Source organism: Lacerta agilis, chromosome 5 (assembly GCF_009819535.1).
Source record: "Lacerta agilis isolate rLacAgi1 chromosome 5, rLacAgi1.pri, whole genome shotgun sequence".
NCBI classification, from domain to species: Eukaryota; Metazoa; Chordata; class Lepidosauria; order Squamata; family Lacertidae; genus Lacerta; species Lacerta agilis.
In genome coordinates, this window is record NC_046316.1 from 36,847,885 (window position 1) to 36,863,402 (window position 15,518).

General features: G+C 41.0%; 1 protein-coding gene across 16 annotated transcripts in view; it reads right to left on the reverse strand.

The window, feature by feature from the left end:
• JAKMIP3 (Janus kinase and microtubule interacting protein 3) overlaps positions 1-15,518 on the reverse strand; it is an 86,962-nt gene that overhangs the window by 39,139 nt on the left and 32,305 nt on the right. For 15 of the 16 annotated variants that reach the window (XM_033149366.1, XM_033149365.1, XM_033149369.1 and 12 more), the window contains exons 2-4: positions 14,547-14,845; positions 11,954-12,186; positions 6,419-6,916 (exon numbers count right to left, since the gene is read on the reverse strand). In XM_033149366.1, the coding sequence (XP_033005257.1) occupies positions 6,419-6,916; positions 11,954-12,088 (633 nt within the window). In that variant the 5' untranslated portion in view covers positions 12,089-12,186; positions 14,547-14,845. Of the gene's footprint in view, positions 1-6,418; positions 6,917-11,953; positions 12,187-14,546; positions 14,846-15,518 lie in introns of those variants that run through there. The other variant, XM_033149367.1, reaches the window with a different exon arrangement.

Consider the following 15,518-nt stretch of genomic DNA (forward strand, 5'->3'; position numbering starts at 1 on the left):
CACATTATAGTTGAGCTTTCACCTGACATAAAATGCCACTTCTAGAACTACTGTGGAATGTGGTGCAAGTTGGGTCTCATTTCCGTGCAGGAGTGCCAACTTGAATAAAGTACCGGTATTGGCGAGGCACATAAGTCCCACCACGCATAATCAATCGCAAGATGTAGTGCACAGCATTTGAATGGCAATGGCCATCAACTCGCGACCTCAAATATTTTATTGTGGGGGCAAATGGAGCTCGGCTCCTAGGAGTTGGCTCCTATGTTTCCGTGTTATTTGCTTCCAGAAAACATCTGTTTGCAAATAATATGGCAATGAGTGCTGAACTTGCACTATATTGCACAATATTCCACCATATTTCCAGATGTGTCTTTTATGTTGTGTGAAAGCTCAAATATAATGTGGGGATTAGCAGATAGGGTGTGAATGCAGCCGAAGACCTTTGATGTGCAAAGCCTCTGAGCTATAGCTCTTTTCCTTAATAAAACATGCATGGAATCATATCAACTAATGTATGCATCTACTTCAGTTCTCTTTTCTATGTGGCTTTTGATTTTGTTTTTATTTTATTTAGGGGCATTTATTTCACTATTCATTTCTCAAACATTTTAGTCACTTTTTAAAAACAACAACAACAAAACAAAAGTAATTTTACAACAATAAAATTATATGTACCTCTTTCACTGTGAATTTTCCAAACTAGCCATTGTCTTTTGCCAAGAAGAATAGGAGCACTGCAGCACAAAACACTGAGTGGAGTCCTCATGAAAATTTGTCTTAATATACAAGTCTTTGCATGCAGTTTTGCCTAATATACACATTTTTGCAAGCAATTTCCCCTAATACAGTGCATTTTTGTATGCTAGTTTCACCAACATGCACATTTACATGCACACTTCACCCTTGAATATACTTTTTTGAACACATTGCTGTTGGGCAGGAGAGAGAGAACTGCACCGCAAAATTCAGAGCAAAGTGAGTGTTTGTGAGAGAGAAGCAGAGAGATTGGGAATGTATGCTTATTAAGTGGGGAGGAGAAGCCTTCAAAGTCATGAATTCTTTTGCTGTGTTTCCCCTCCTGAAATGTGGTATTCATGCTTGCAACTTTTCTCCAAAGGATAGATACTAGAAAGGGTTGAAGAGCAATGATGAATGCATTAGCACACATTTGACAACTGCAGAACCTTAAGTGTGATCAAAGGTTACATATTCAATGCAAAGTAGGGGTTTAATGCAGCCGTTGTGATTTCTACTACACCTAACAGAAGAGAGAAGGCTCTGCTAATGATTTTTTGACAATACAATATATAAATTATTAGAAATCCAAAATGCTAATATCTTGTCGAATCATATTTTCTAACATTTTCAAAGTGAATAACAACTTTTAAGAGTAAGATGCTGGTGATGCAACAAAGTTGGACTAATTATTCCCAATAATTTAAACAAGTATTTATTCCACAAATACTTGGGGGGGGGGGTCCAGGAGCTTGTTCAAAACTTCAGTTAAAAAAATGATGCTCACAATTTTGTTTTTCCAATCTTTTCTTTGCTGGGTTTTACACAAGATCTAAGTGAGCTATCTTATAAACAGACAAACAAATGTGTTGTGGCATGAATTTTCGTAAGTATTGATTACCTTTGTCACCTGCATGAAATGGAAGTACCGTATTGGCCTGAATATAACCCACACCCAAAGATAAGCACCAGCTTTAAAATTTGGCGGCTTGGGGGAGGCTTGGGAGCCGTGGACGGGATGGGCACCATTGCCCCACACTCCTGGGCTGCTCTCTGGGGAGGGGGAGCCACGCCCCTTTGCTGGCAGCCTCTCCCCCTTCTTGGTGGTTCAGGGGAGGCTTGGGTACCGCGGTTGGGGCAGGCGCCGTCACCCTGTGTTCTCCACAGCCCTCATGGGCAGCTGTTTCAGCAGCGATATCGTAAGGTTGTGCATATAAGTCCCACTTTAACTTTTCACGGTCAGAATTTGGAAAAAAAAAGTGTGGATTATATTTGGGCCAATACGGTAGGTTCTTGCCCATGTAACCACATGCCACAGTCAAATCTGTTAGGCATTAAGGTACCATGGATCACATGGCCGTTTCCGCTACTACAGATCAACACAGCTATATATTTTTCTGGAATCAGTACTTAGTCCACTTTCGTATTGATATAGAGTTCCTGCATCTTATCATGTGGTTGATGGGAAACATGCCCAGTTAATAAAACTAACAGATTTCTGGCTCCTGTTATTTTGTATCTATCTGCAAAATAGCATGTTATATTATAAGTATAAAGACATATGGCTTCATGATCTCGAAGCATACTCAGTAAATACTCTGGCATTAAAGTGTTTGCTGTTGGGGATTAATTTGCCTCCTGTTGAGCAGAGCTCTGCTATTAATTTGTGGTGGTCTATGGCTGACATGAGGAAGAGAAAACATTACAATCGCATGACTACAGCAAGACAAATAGATCTCTGAGCAGAGTTTAACCTGTGATGTTGCTAAAATATATTAGAGCACATTTTTCTCAGTCAAAACATTATTTTCTTTCCTATAACCCTCACATACTATTCAAAGCAATGTTCAAAGTGTGGGTCTCATCCAAGGCTTAGGATGTTATCATGAAAATGTCACCTTGTTGCTTGATTAACAACTGGCTGTTCTGTCCAATAGGTTAATATTTCCCTTGGTGAACTTTAGCTGTCGTGCTTTTCTCATGAGAACTCTTAGTTTTTATCATTTCTCTGGGTAAGCAAGATTTAAACCCACAGCCTGGTAGGAAAGTGCTAGGGTTGAAATCCAGATATGAGCCAGTATGGAGCTGCATCATACATCCAAAATCAAGTTACTGGTATGTTATGTTTTGCTTGGAAATATTCACACTATATGAGGTTGGGAGGAGAAGGGTGGGGGTGGTTATTTGGGAAAAGCTGCACACATAGAGAAAGGCAGTAAGATATGAGGGGAAAGCTATACTGTATTAGAATTTAGCAGAAGTTAGCCACTGAGTCCCTTACTATAAACAGAATTTTGTGTTCCATCAATTGCTGTTCCCTACAAAAGACCCAAGCATGAGTCCTACAGATGGCAAGAGCCGAAATGCTCACTTGAGTCAAATAGTTAAAAATGAAAAAGGCTAGTGGGGGTTTGCAGGAATCCTCCACTATCTTAATTTGGCCCCATTCTAATTAGACTCAAAGAGCTATTTCAAGGCTAAAATGCACATTGCATGCAAACATGTAAAAGTGTTGCCTGATGACTTTTTCATGGAGGATAAGGCTATCCATGGCTACTAGCCATGATGGCTATGTTCTACCTCCACTGTTGGAGACAATATGACTCTGAATACCAGTTGCCTGAAATTGCAAGTGGGGAGAGGGCTGCTTCACTCAGGTTCTGCTTGTAGGCTTCCTGTGGACATCTGGTTGGCCATTGCAAGAACAGAGTGCTAGACTAGATGGCTCTTTGGCATGATCCAGCAGGTTCTTCCCATGTTCATTTAAGCTTGAAAAATTACTTTGTGAAAAGGTGATTGAGCCTGGATTGGTGCCTGTGGTAGAATCATTTTCCCACTTGCTGCCTCCATTTCCAAATCACACCTTTCTCCCTCTACACTGGTTTTGAGCTTGTTTGGAGGTTCTAGCAGGGGAGCGCAGCTATCGTATACCCTTGACTGAAGAATGGTACACTCCTTCTATCTGGGATGGTCGTCCTCTTCCATCGAGCGTGCAGCTTCGGGAGGGACGCACATGGAGCAGTGAGGGAGGAAGGGGACACCCGCCTAGCCAGCCAGATCAGCTGAATCAACCCTGGCGATCAATGGGGTGACAGATGTCGCAGCCAGATCGCCCTCACATCCCCCTCTACACTGGTATTGAATTTAAGTACGTGTTTGTGAAGGTCATAGATACAGACAGGCTAGAGTTATATGTGTCTGCATGTAACATTTAATTGTGCCTCCCCAAATATCTTGGGACACTTCACTAAAGACACCCATTTGTGTGAACAATCTAATATATCCAGAATTAACTTGCATCTTCTAGCAACTGCTGAAATCCTTAATATGTTGTAGGTTGGAGCATCAGCAATCACAGTAGTTGCAACTGAGCTCTGTGAACTATCGGCTCACATATTGGACCGTCCATTCACGTGGATATTTCCATTCAGTTCAAAGGGTATTATTCAATTTCCATCCCCCCCTCCCGCCCTCTCATGGTATTTGTGGAAGTTACCTTGTTTTACCTTCCCAGCAACCTTGTGAGGATGACTTAGGATGGGAGAATTAGACTTGCCCAAGGTCACCAAGCCATGAAGGCTAAAGAGAGGTCCATATCCAAGTACATTTAACCATTATACTACTCTGTCTACCTAGTTACAATGTTACTAACTATACAATGCAGTAAAATAAAACTATATTTTGGTATTGAACAATTAAGCTGTTTCTTTGCATCCTTGAGTGCTATGGATGCAATTTCCACTTAGACTTTGTCCACGTTATACTTTTAAAGCACATTCAAAGCACATTATTTCCCTCAAGAAATTATGGGCACTGTAGTTTACTTCTCACAGAACTACAATCCCCTGAAACCTTTAACAAACTACTGTGCCCAGGATTCTTTGAGGGAAAGATTAAGCTTGAATGTGCTTTCAATGAACAGTGTGCACACAAGTTGCATGATATCTCCAAACAGAAAAAGAGCATTCAACGTATTTGGCTATGAAGGAAGGATATGATGCTGGTCACAGTTCTCCCTTTGGTATAGGATCCCAATGTTCCTGAACCCCACAAATCGGACAAAATTGAATTTAACATGACTAGACTTAACTTATCAAGTATACATTCCATTACAAGTAACGTTATGTATTTTACTTTGGAAAAGAAAGTATCCATTCTGGATATTGCATATTTCAGAATAGGTCCTATTACTGTGAAAAAGCAGATCATTTAATATGAAACTGAAGGTGCATTTGTCATTGTCATCCTTATCATGGAAAACAGCAAAAAGCTCCCTGAGCATAATAAATCAACTGAAGTTATATATCAAGAATTGATCTACTATGAATAATTAGCTGCTGCAACTAGTCTCCCACTAATGGTGTTAGAAAGCATTAAGTGTAGCTTTCATTGTGATCACGAGAGTGTTAAACATAAATTCACACATAGTAACATGTAGATGTGGTGCTGGAGCATAAAAAACATAAGACCACACAAAGGCCTTGCTCTCTAAATGCCTGGTAACCGCCTAACAACTGGGGGGAAAATCAAACAACTGTCAAAATAGAAAATCGAAAGCTATCATGCAAAGTCGGAGCTATCCAATGAGAATTTAAGCCATCTCTTGAGTGACTTTATATGCAAAATACAGCCGTTTATAATACAAATATGTTATCCTGGAAATGAAACTGTGTACAGGCCACCTTATATGTTGTGCATTTTCCTGCATGGAAAGCACTTCTGTCTGGGAAATACTGTGCAACTCAAATCGTATATGATGAGGCCAAATGGAGACATTTATGTATGAAAACAGGCTAAGAAACCATGACTAGATACAGGCTAAAGATGATTGCTTTATACTTTTTTAAAAAACAAAATACCTGCTGAAATGGCATAAATGGATAAATTCAGTGGTTTAAGTCCAAGAGGCTGTAATCCTATACACACTTATCTAAGTTCCATTAGATTCAGTGCAAGTTACTTCCAAGTAGATATGCCTAGAATTGTACTGTAAAGCAAGGGTTTAAATCATTGGCTTCCTACACATGGAGTTGGGCTGTGATCACTTTGTCATATTTGAAGTTTGTCCTATATCCCTTTGCCTAGAAAAAGGTTGATAGTAACAATTAGATCACCATATACTTCTACAATCATCAGAAGTCTTTTATGTCTCAGTAACAATACAGCATCGTGAAAAGGTAAGTAGAGATGCACGGCAATTTGCAAAGCTGGTTGTGACCTGGAAAAGAAACATCGTCTCCTTCCTCCTAATTACCCTTTTCCAGCAGAAAGACAAGGCGGTATTTGGATTCTAGCACATAACTATTTTTCAAGCTTTAAAACTTTTTTTTTTAAAAAAAAGAACAACCTACTGCCCACTAACCAATACTGATTCCTGGCGGAACTAAAATGATCATTTAAACAGATGGCATGGCAAGAAACCAAGAGACAGCCTGGATCAAAACCTTGCACCCTGTTAATTTACAGCACAGCATATCTTTGAGAGACAACCTCCTCCTAGACATTTTCATTAGTGCTAGATAAACCTCAGAAGGATCAGAAAGTCTGTAAGGATTAGTAGCCCCAATGCAGGATGCTTCGTCACAGTGAATTTGAACTGTTTATTAGCAAAAACACAGAAAGAACATTCATTCCCTTCCCCTTGTTGCTGAAAACCGCCAGAATGATTGAAATTTGCACATACCAATCTGCGAATTTCCCTCTCACACTCTCTCTTTATCCTGGTAATCTCTTCTTGGTGAAGGTGATATACACTCCGTATCTCTGCTGCTTTGATTTTGTCAGCTTGCACGACCACAGATAAAGCTTCTTCCACTTGTTTTTTAGCCCCCTTAAGCTCCAAAATTTCCTGTTGCATTTTGGTTTTCTCACCCTCAAATCCCTTCTTGGCCTCCTCCTTTGCTTCGCAGAAGAGCATCGTCTTAACCTTATCAGGCGTCCCATCCCGGACAACATTGAGTAAGGCCTGAAGTCTCTGAATTTCATTATCTTTGATTTTTATGACTCTAAGAAGCTCAGCTTCATGCTGTCTTAAAAGTCCCTCGCGAACAGCTTGGAGCTCCTTCATTTTTTCTTCATGAAGTTTAGCCTTGAGCTCCGTCACAGTCACTGTGTTTTTGTGCTGTTCGTGTTCTTTGATCAGCTTCACTTCCTGATTTTTCTCCCTCTCCAATTTGCTGACCTAGAAGAAAAAGAAAGTTTCACACAGTATGTTGAAGATGGATTTTATAACCTAGTAATAAATGTTGGAGGACATATTTAAGAACAGCTGCTGGGAAATCAGCAAGTGTTTTTTCATTATCACCAATTAAGGGTTAAAAAGAGATTAAGATTAAATGAGTGAGTTTGTCTTGGTTTTCCCCCTCCCTATTAGCAACATCAGCTATGCAGGGTGGGAGGCACAAGCTAGATCAGAACCATGGTGCATGGGAAGGAGGGGTTAATCCTGTCCCCCATGTTAGAATCCCACCAAAGGTTAGAGTTGCTCATAGTCCTGGCAATGCAGCATATCAGGTGGATAATGGAAGATGGAGTTCTCCCATTACAAGTTTCTCCATCCCTCTAAAAAACTCCTACTGAATCCTGGGCTAATTTTCCATCAGACACCGGGCACACTGGGCGTACTAGGAAGATGTAGACAAAGGGAGGGAAGGAAAATACTTCCCTTTCTCTTCTCCAGTGACTTATACATTAAAATTAGGGCTTGTCCATACCTTGGCTCAATATGGATTCTTTGTGCCTTCTTTAATTTCCTCTCATTCATGTGGCATTCACCTCCAACTACTGCCCCCCTTCCAAAAATCTTGAGATCCCAATATGCAATTAATGTACAATAGCTCTCGTTTTCAGATTTTCAAGGCATAGAGAATCCCTGGATTTAGTGAGCAGACAGTGTGGGACAACAGTAGTTGGAAGAGGACACTGCATGGACGCTGGGGAATCAAAGGGGGCCCTTTATTGCACCAATAAACTTTAATAAGAACAGGAATATTCACAATACCAAAGTTTCTCAACAGCCGTTTGCATGCTCCTCCTTGATGGATACACAAGTACCATGTCCCAAAGTCAGGTGCATACGTAGTATTTTTGCACTTTTTGGTAATGTGCTAATTCATGCACAGGAGTGTCGACACAGATAGGCCTGACAATAATTCAAACAAACCAATCCACACACCCATTTAAATTAGCTGACAAAACAAGTTTTGGTATAGCAGGATTAGCCCTCCTTCTCAAAAGTTTTAAAATAATTCATAGATCTTCTTGCATGCCTGCCTACCCTTTATAGTGAAAGGAAAACAACTAGAGTCTGTCTGAACCAACCTCCTGCCAATTTCTAATGCAAAAGTCAGAGACTCAGCTCATTTCAGGTTTCACGTAAGCACAAGTTTTGCACTGAATGCTTTTTTTGAATTCTTCAAGGCAACCATTCCAGCTAAAAGCATCGCCTGCTGCCAAAAGTAAGAAGCTTGTGAGTTTAGCAAAGTTTTGCAAAGCAAAGACTGTCAATGAGCTCTCCCCATTTTCCACCTCAGTGCCCCATTACTTAACAGTGGCCATGTTACTTGGCTCTTAGATACTCAGCTATTATTACACAACTGATCCAACAGACGTTGTTCCAATTACTTCCAGGGCTCCTTCATTCAGCATTCATCCTAACCGGGTTGCACAAAGCTTACTCGGTGGTTAGACTCTGTCCAGTTGCACTGAGCATTCATCCTGATTTGCTTACAGGGTTCTTACATGTCTTCCTGTTAATCATTCATTAATCCCACATTATTCATTCATCCCACATTTTCCAGCATGTTTCTCCATCACTTTCCTAGCTTCAAAAGGTTAAACAAAAGAGTGGATTGATTGAACTAGGGCAACAAAGTGTTTTATTCCACTTTAATTGCAGCAGCCTAAAATTTCAGTATGTGCTTAAATCCCTCCCACAAAATAGGGGGAGTCTGGAGGCACCCCCAGTTACTAAAGGTGTTTTACTAAATGGGGACTTAATATTGTAAAGGGTCATTCAGGTATCACAATTGATAGCACTTTTCCTTTTCTTTTTTACTGACTGAATCCCTTGTCCTCCCTGTTAAATCTGGATTAAGTGTGTGTAGGGGGGTATGGCCTGGCATTTTGATGCCAATGAAGTTGTGTGGATGATACAAAAAAAAGGCTGCCTGTAAGAGGAGCACCCACCCACAGGAAACACAACAGCAGCTTGCTGGGTGGGGTGCAGCAGCTAAACTAGCTTCCCAGAAGGTGGCTCACTGGGAGGGCAAGATGGCGGGGAGCCTGGCATGGTGTAAACACACTTGCAGAGCCAATCCAGTACTTCTGCTACTACATTTGCACCACATTGACCTCCCCGCCCCTTTGATCCTTTCTCCTCTCCTTTCCACTAAACAACTGGGACTGACCTGCTAGGAAGCTAGTGCAGTGGGTCCAACTGCTGCTTCTCAAGATTCACCCATCTGTAAATGACCTGATATTTATCAGGAAGCCCCTTAAAACTAACATGTTACAAATTTTCCTAGCCACCAAATTAAATTAAAAAATCCCCAAAGCCTTTCCAGAGTAGTGGTGCAACAATAAAACCTCCAGCCCATTTGCAAAGCTAAGCAGGGTCTGGTGTGGTTTCAAATTGGATGGCAGACTGTGTTTTGAGATTCCTGCATTTCATGGGGTTGGACTAAACTACCCTCAGTACTCCCTCCAACTATAATTCCAAAACAGCTTTGTGCTTGCTCAGTGGTTTTTAAGATGTTAATTAAGCAGTGTTGGAAGTAAAGAATAAATAAAAATGACCTGCCTGGACAGTACATACACTTTTGAACAATATACAAATGGCCTTCTTTTAATTATGTCTTCCCAGGAAGCTGCTGCTGTACAAGCAATTCAATAATGCAATACTTCCGGGCTTGTTTTCCAATGTGTGATTTACACAAGAATTTTGGAGTAACACTAAATCTCCTAATTAGAAATGAATTACGAAGAGATGCCATCCATTCAGAACCCTTGGCTGCAATTGCTTGTCTGCAGCCGATATTAGCAACATGCTGGGCACGCCTAACATTAGCATACTGCTTATATTTCATTACTGACTGCTTAGTTTGCAGTGCAATCTGCTTATGTTGCCTGGGATGGATTGGTAACATCAAATAAAATCAATACTAATGTCTGGACTGGCTTGCATTTGTGGGTTATAACCATCATACCTGGAATGAAGCTTTTAAAAATGGTGTGGACTTACATAGAAGAAAGAAACAGTGGATGTGTGTGTGTGTGTGTGTGTGTGTGTGTGTGTGTGTGTGTGTGTTTTACAGTATACACAAACATATCTATGATTCTATGAATGACCTGAGTGCCTAGATAGGATAATGTGGAAATATGTGATCCTTAAGACCTGTTAGCCAGTGCAGTTGTCTCAATAATGGCTCAATAGCTGGCATCCATCTGTCTCAGGAGACAATGAAGGCGTGTCCCTTTGGAGTTGAAGTCAAACTGTTGGAGAGTTACAGCAACTGCTGTGGCTGTAGAGACCAATACAGGAGAGACATGTTTTGTTGCAGCTGGCGCAGATGAAGGCATCCATTTGTGCTACTGCAAATGTGCCATGGCTAAATATGGCCTCACTTATTCCAGCCTGTATCTCTATACATAAATTTAAAGAAACCCAAGGGTTGTAGCCATCATTAGCACTACTCTGAGTAGATCCTTTGAAATTAATGAACATGACTAGCTTGGGTTCATTAATATCAGTGAGAGACCTATATAGAAAAGTATTTATTTATATATATAAAATTATGAGTCTTATTCAACACTGTTGTTCTGCTAGCGCAACCAGTTGCACCATGCAATTTCCCCCTCCACGCCTCTCCCATGAAGACCCCCTCATCATCAAAATCTGCTCCAGAGGATTGAGGGCCCTTCAGAGAAGATTTTTAGGGTGCGCAGAGAAGAATTTGATGGTCCACAAGGAGAAGACAGGGGTGGCCCATTCCACGAACAGAACTCCATGCACAAACCTATCTATTTTTATATTGTTTTATTTGGATTACGTTAGAATAACTTGGGATATTTACTTACAGCTACTAGTAAGCATGTAGGTATTTCTGTGCGCTGCTCTGGTTTCACCAGAAGCGGCTTTGTCATGCTGGCCACATGACCCGGAAGCTGTACACCGACTCCCTCGGCCAGTAACGCGAGATGAGCACCGCAACCCCAGAGTCAGACATGACTGGACCTAATGGTCAGGGGTCCCTTTACCTTTACCTTACAAGTAAGCATAAACTTTCACCACCATATATTTCTGTCTATCCTACATTTATGTAATTCAATTTATAGTTTAACATTTAAATAATCACCGTATCTGGATTTAAGTACATTAAGAGCCATTTATGTAACATTGCCTGTGACATCTGTTCATCATCAGTACAGTGCTCCAGTAGTGTCAACATAAAATTCAGTAGGTTTGCCCTGAGTAGTACTTAATTGGCTGCAACCCTGTTTCCAAGCAAAGCGAAGTGTAGACAAAATATAATTTGTCTTCAGATTTGGTAGATTACTCTAAAAGCCAATGCAGGCTCCAGCTGTCACCCACACAGTAACCAAAGATTAATTTAATTTTCGCATTAAAAAGCTAGATTGTGCTCAAAAGAAATTGCCAGATCAGCTTGTTTAATGTGTACTGCATATGGGTTTATGCCATCGCCCCCCACCCCTTCTTGGCAGTTTTGCTTCTTAGTGTATGGTACATGCTGACAATACAGCTGCTTTTGCCTCCATAGGGGACCAATTAGAGAAATCTCTAAATAATGCATCAAAACCCGCATTCGTATGAAGACAAGATCTAAAACAACCTTCAGGCTTCATTCCACAAGAGTATATTAAGAGGAGGACCCTTGTTTAATGTTTGCAGCCTCTTCTTTTTTCATGATCAACTCCTCAATTTACAGATCCAAGGCTTATGTTCCATTGCAAAGAAGGACCTAATCTCTTAATACACATGGTATCTTTCAGAAGTGCATTTACTTATTAAAACATACATATGTACTGTGATGAAGTGTACCGAATTGCATGGTGTGGTGTGTTTTTTCCTGGAACAGGAAGAGAGCTATGGGATGGCTATGCCTCCTGATTCGCCATCAACATAGTAAGTGGGTTTGTTTAGGAAACAGGATGGCTTTTGTTTTGATTAGCAGTGGTGGGGGAAAAAAAAGATGCACACCTTACTCTTTTCTTGCTGGAGCTCTATTTGAATATCTGTTAGTTTTGCCCTGAGCTCTTCATTAGCAGCTTGCAAGGCAGCTAAGGCATCCGGTCTTTCTCCTTTAGCTCGAAAGCTGGCACCCTTCTTTGACATCGTGAGACGGCGTGGCAAGAGGGGCAGAATCCCAAGCAGAGAGGACCTCCTGCTCTCGCCTATTCCTTGATTCTGCTCCACGACATTTTCTTATTCATCTGCAAAATAAGAGAAAGACCAACAGTTGGGGGTCACATCATTAGTCTGCAGAAAATACAAGGTGTTTCACCTGGAGAGGGACCAAAGCACTTAAGAAAGAAGCCCCTTTTAAGGGATTGTGCATCTTCTATTTACTTCCTTATTGGCAGCAATACATCTTCTCCTAGAGCAACTTTGCAGATTCTTCCTTAGCTACTCATCACCATTTCATCCTAGGGTGGAGCTATATTACATAAAACTTTACAAAATTCAAAGACTAGTTCAATAAAAACACAGCATCAATTACATAACAAGTGGGTGATAAAATACATGCTGGTTCAAAACCCCAACCCCTTCCCCAAAGACTGGGAGGAGCAGCTTCAGCTGCCAATGAAATGTCAGCAATTTCAGCTTTTGTGAGTTTTAGAAAACATGGCATCACCACATAGGTCAAACCATACATTAGACTTTTTGAAGTACCATATGAGATACTCTAAAGAGGCATTGCAGATATTTTGTGAAGTGCAAGCTGTCCTCTTCATCCCTATTCTGGTATGTTTCTTAATTGGTTGAGGGGGAAAGATTATCCACCCATTTCTGAGCACAATTCAAAGTGTTGGTGATCATTAAAGCCCTAAAAGCCTCGGCCCAGTATACCTGAAGGAGCACCTCCACCCCCATCGTTCAGCCCAGATACTGAGGTCCAGTGCCAAGGGCCTTCTGGCGGCTCCCTCATTGTGAGAAGTGAAGCTACAGGGAACCAGGCAGAGGGCCTTCTTGGTAGTGGCACCCACCCTGTAGAACACCCTCCCATCAGATGTCAAGGAAATAAACAACTATCTGACTTTTAGAAGACCTCTGAAGGCAGCCCTGTTTAGGGAAGTTTTTAATGTTTGATGTTTTATTGCTTTTTGTTATTATTAATATTCTGTTGGGAGCTGCCCAGAGTGGCTGGAGAAACCCAGCCAGATGGGTGGGGTATAAATAAAATTATTATTATTATTATTATTATTATTATTATTATTATTATTATTATTATTATTCCTTTTAAAATATATCATCATCATCATCAACCTTCCCTCCAAAGTGCTCAACACACTTATCTGCCTCTCCATTTGATTCTCACAACAATCCTGTGAGGTAATTTACTCTGACAGATAGTGACTGGTGGCCCAAGGTCACCCACTGGGCTTCACGGCCGAGTGGGAATTTGAATCCTGTTGTCCCAGGTCCTTGTACAACACTAACTTGTATGGAAAATGAATAGAAAAATGAACTGCGGAATGAGTTTGGGGATGCAGCGGAATGTCTGTGCAAATGCTTCATGAAAAAACCCAAATCATTATCCCTTTTCCCACCCCAGCAAGATGACATCTCTTCACCTCACCACTGGCATACGAGTTATGTGAATTATTGCAATATTGGTTGGTGCATTGGCTGTGATTTTCCCCCACAAACACATGGACATTATTGATTTCTCATCAGTTTATGACAGGATAGATTTAAACCATTGATTTAAATCAAGGCGATGTAAATCATTGATTAAAAGTATTTAATTCACCAGTGGAGGAAAGCTGTTTAAAATCACTAACTCAAATCAAGCTTCCATTGAAGCCTATATTTATCGAACAAATGTGCATACTAATCAGTTGTAATAACAATTCAAACAGAGTTGTTTATAGGCGAAATTGTGCCTTTACCATACTGTCTCTGATGATACAGCCCATGAGCCACTTTCACTATAACAGGCATACCCAAAGACAAAGGAGCATTTGTGAAACTAAGCATATCTGTTTGGCTCTCTGTGTGATACATATGCAGGACTGGGAGTAAGAGTATTTAAGACAAAATACTTTTCCAGAAGCAATGACTGTTAGTTAGAACACATCTGCACTATACATTTAAAGCAGTATCATACCACTTTAAACAGTCATGATGGTCTCCCCAAGAATCCTGGGAACTGTAGTTTGTTAAGGGTGCTGTGAGTTGTTAAAATGACCTTTATGCTCCTCACAGAGCTACAATTCCTGGGTGGTTTAACAGTCATTCCCTCTTCCCAGGCAATTCTGCCAAGGTGGATATCTCTTTCACTTTTTGAAAGACATTCGTCATGCAATTTCCATTTCTCAGGAACATCAAAACATCCATTACACTAAGGTTTGCCATTGCTTGCTTTCTCCAATAAAGTTTCATCAAGACCATTCTTGCAGAAGCATGGTAAGAAAGACACAAAGAACAGGAAAATGGTGGGATGACCTCCAGTGGTCTTCAAGTTGATGAGAATTTCAGGAATGAAAATACAGTTTTTAACTTTATGAGTTGCAATTCCACATGGACCACACTGAAAGGCTTTCTTCTTTTTAAGCAAGCTGCTATTTACCTTGCCTTCTGATGGGAAGAAAATCCCTCTGCTGCACAAGCTGTCAGCAAAACACCAGCATGTGACCGGATTCCTTTCTCATGGCCACTAATTACACTTCAGGGTTTTGTTTTGTTTTTTAATAGAGGGAACACTCTTCAATTCATAGCAACATAAAGGATGCCGGGAAAGGCCATTCAGAATGTCAGATTATATCCAGCCATGATGATCCATTAATAGGTCAGAGAGATGCGGCTTCCTTCTGTGCTGTTTAATTGCATGCATGCCCCAGCTTAAATCTCTAGGCTCCTGTGTTCTTCCTTGAAAAAGCGAAGCAAAACAAAACAAAGCACATGTTACAAAATTTGCACAGAATAACTCAATTGCACTCAGTGTCTGCTTTCCTTGCACACATTTGAAATGGTATTGGGTGGAACATCCCCCTTTTCCTAAACAATGTTTGGCCCTGCTTATGGGCTTCCCAAAGGCATCTGGCTGGCTACTCTTGGAATCAGGACACAGGGTTAGATAGTCTGATCAAGCACCTTTGCTCCCCTCCTTTGTGGAGGAAAAAGAGGGGCAAGCAGTGGAGATTTATGATGTCACAATCTCTTAATGTAGCACTGCTCAAGTAATGCGGGGATGATAGGGGCACAGAAGCAAGCAAGCAGGCATTGTTTGTTAAAAAGCAGCATCAGTCTAACATCCTGAAATGCAAAACTAGCTCTTCAGTAGCCAAATCCACACGGTTACAACACTTCACCCACACACTGTCACTCAGGCTGGGGAAATTGCTGACAGCCTCATCTGCCCTCAAAATGCATCCCAGGTGCTTGACAATTCAAATAGGATGAGGTCATCTGCTGCCCATCACTGGGAACTACCAGGCCGTGACAAACTTTAGAGAGAAAGCATGGGTCTCAGCGGTATTTAAAGGACAAGCAGACCCTTGACTTGCTAAACATGCTGACATTTTTATACATATGCTTCCTG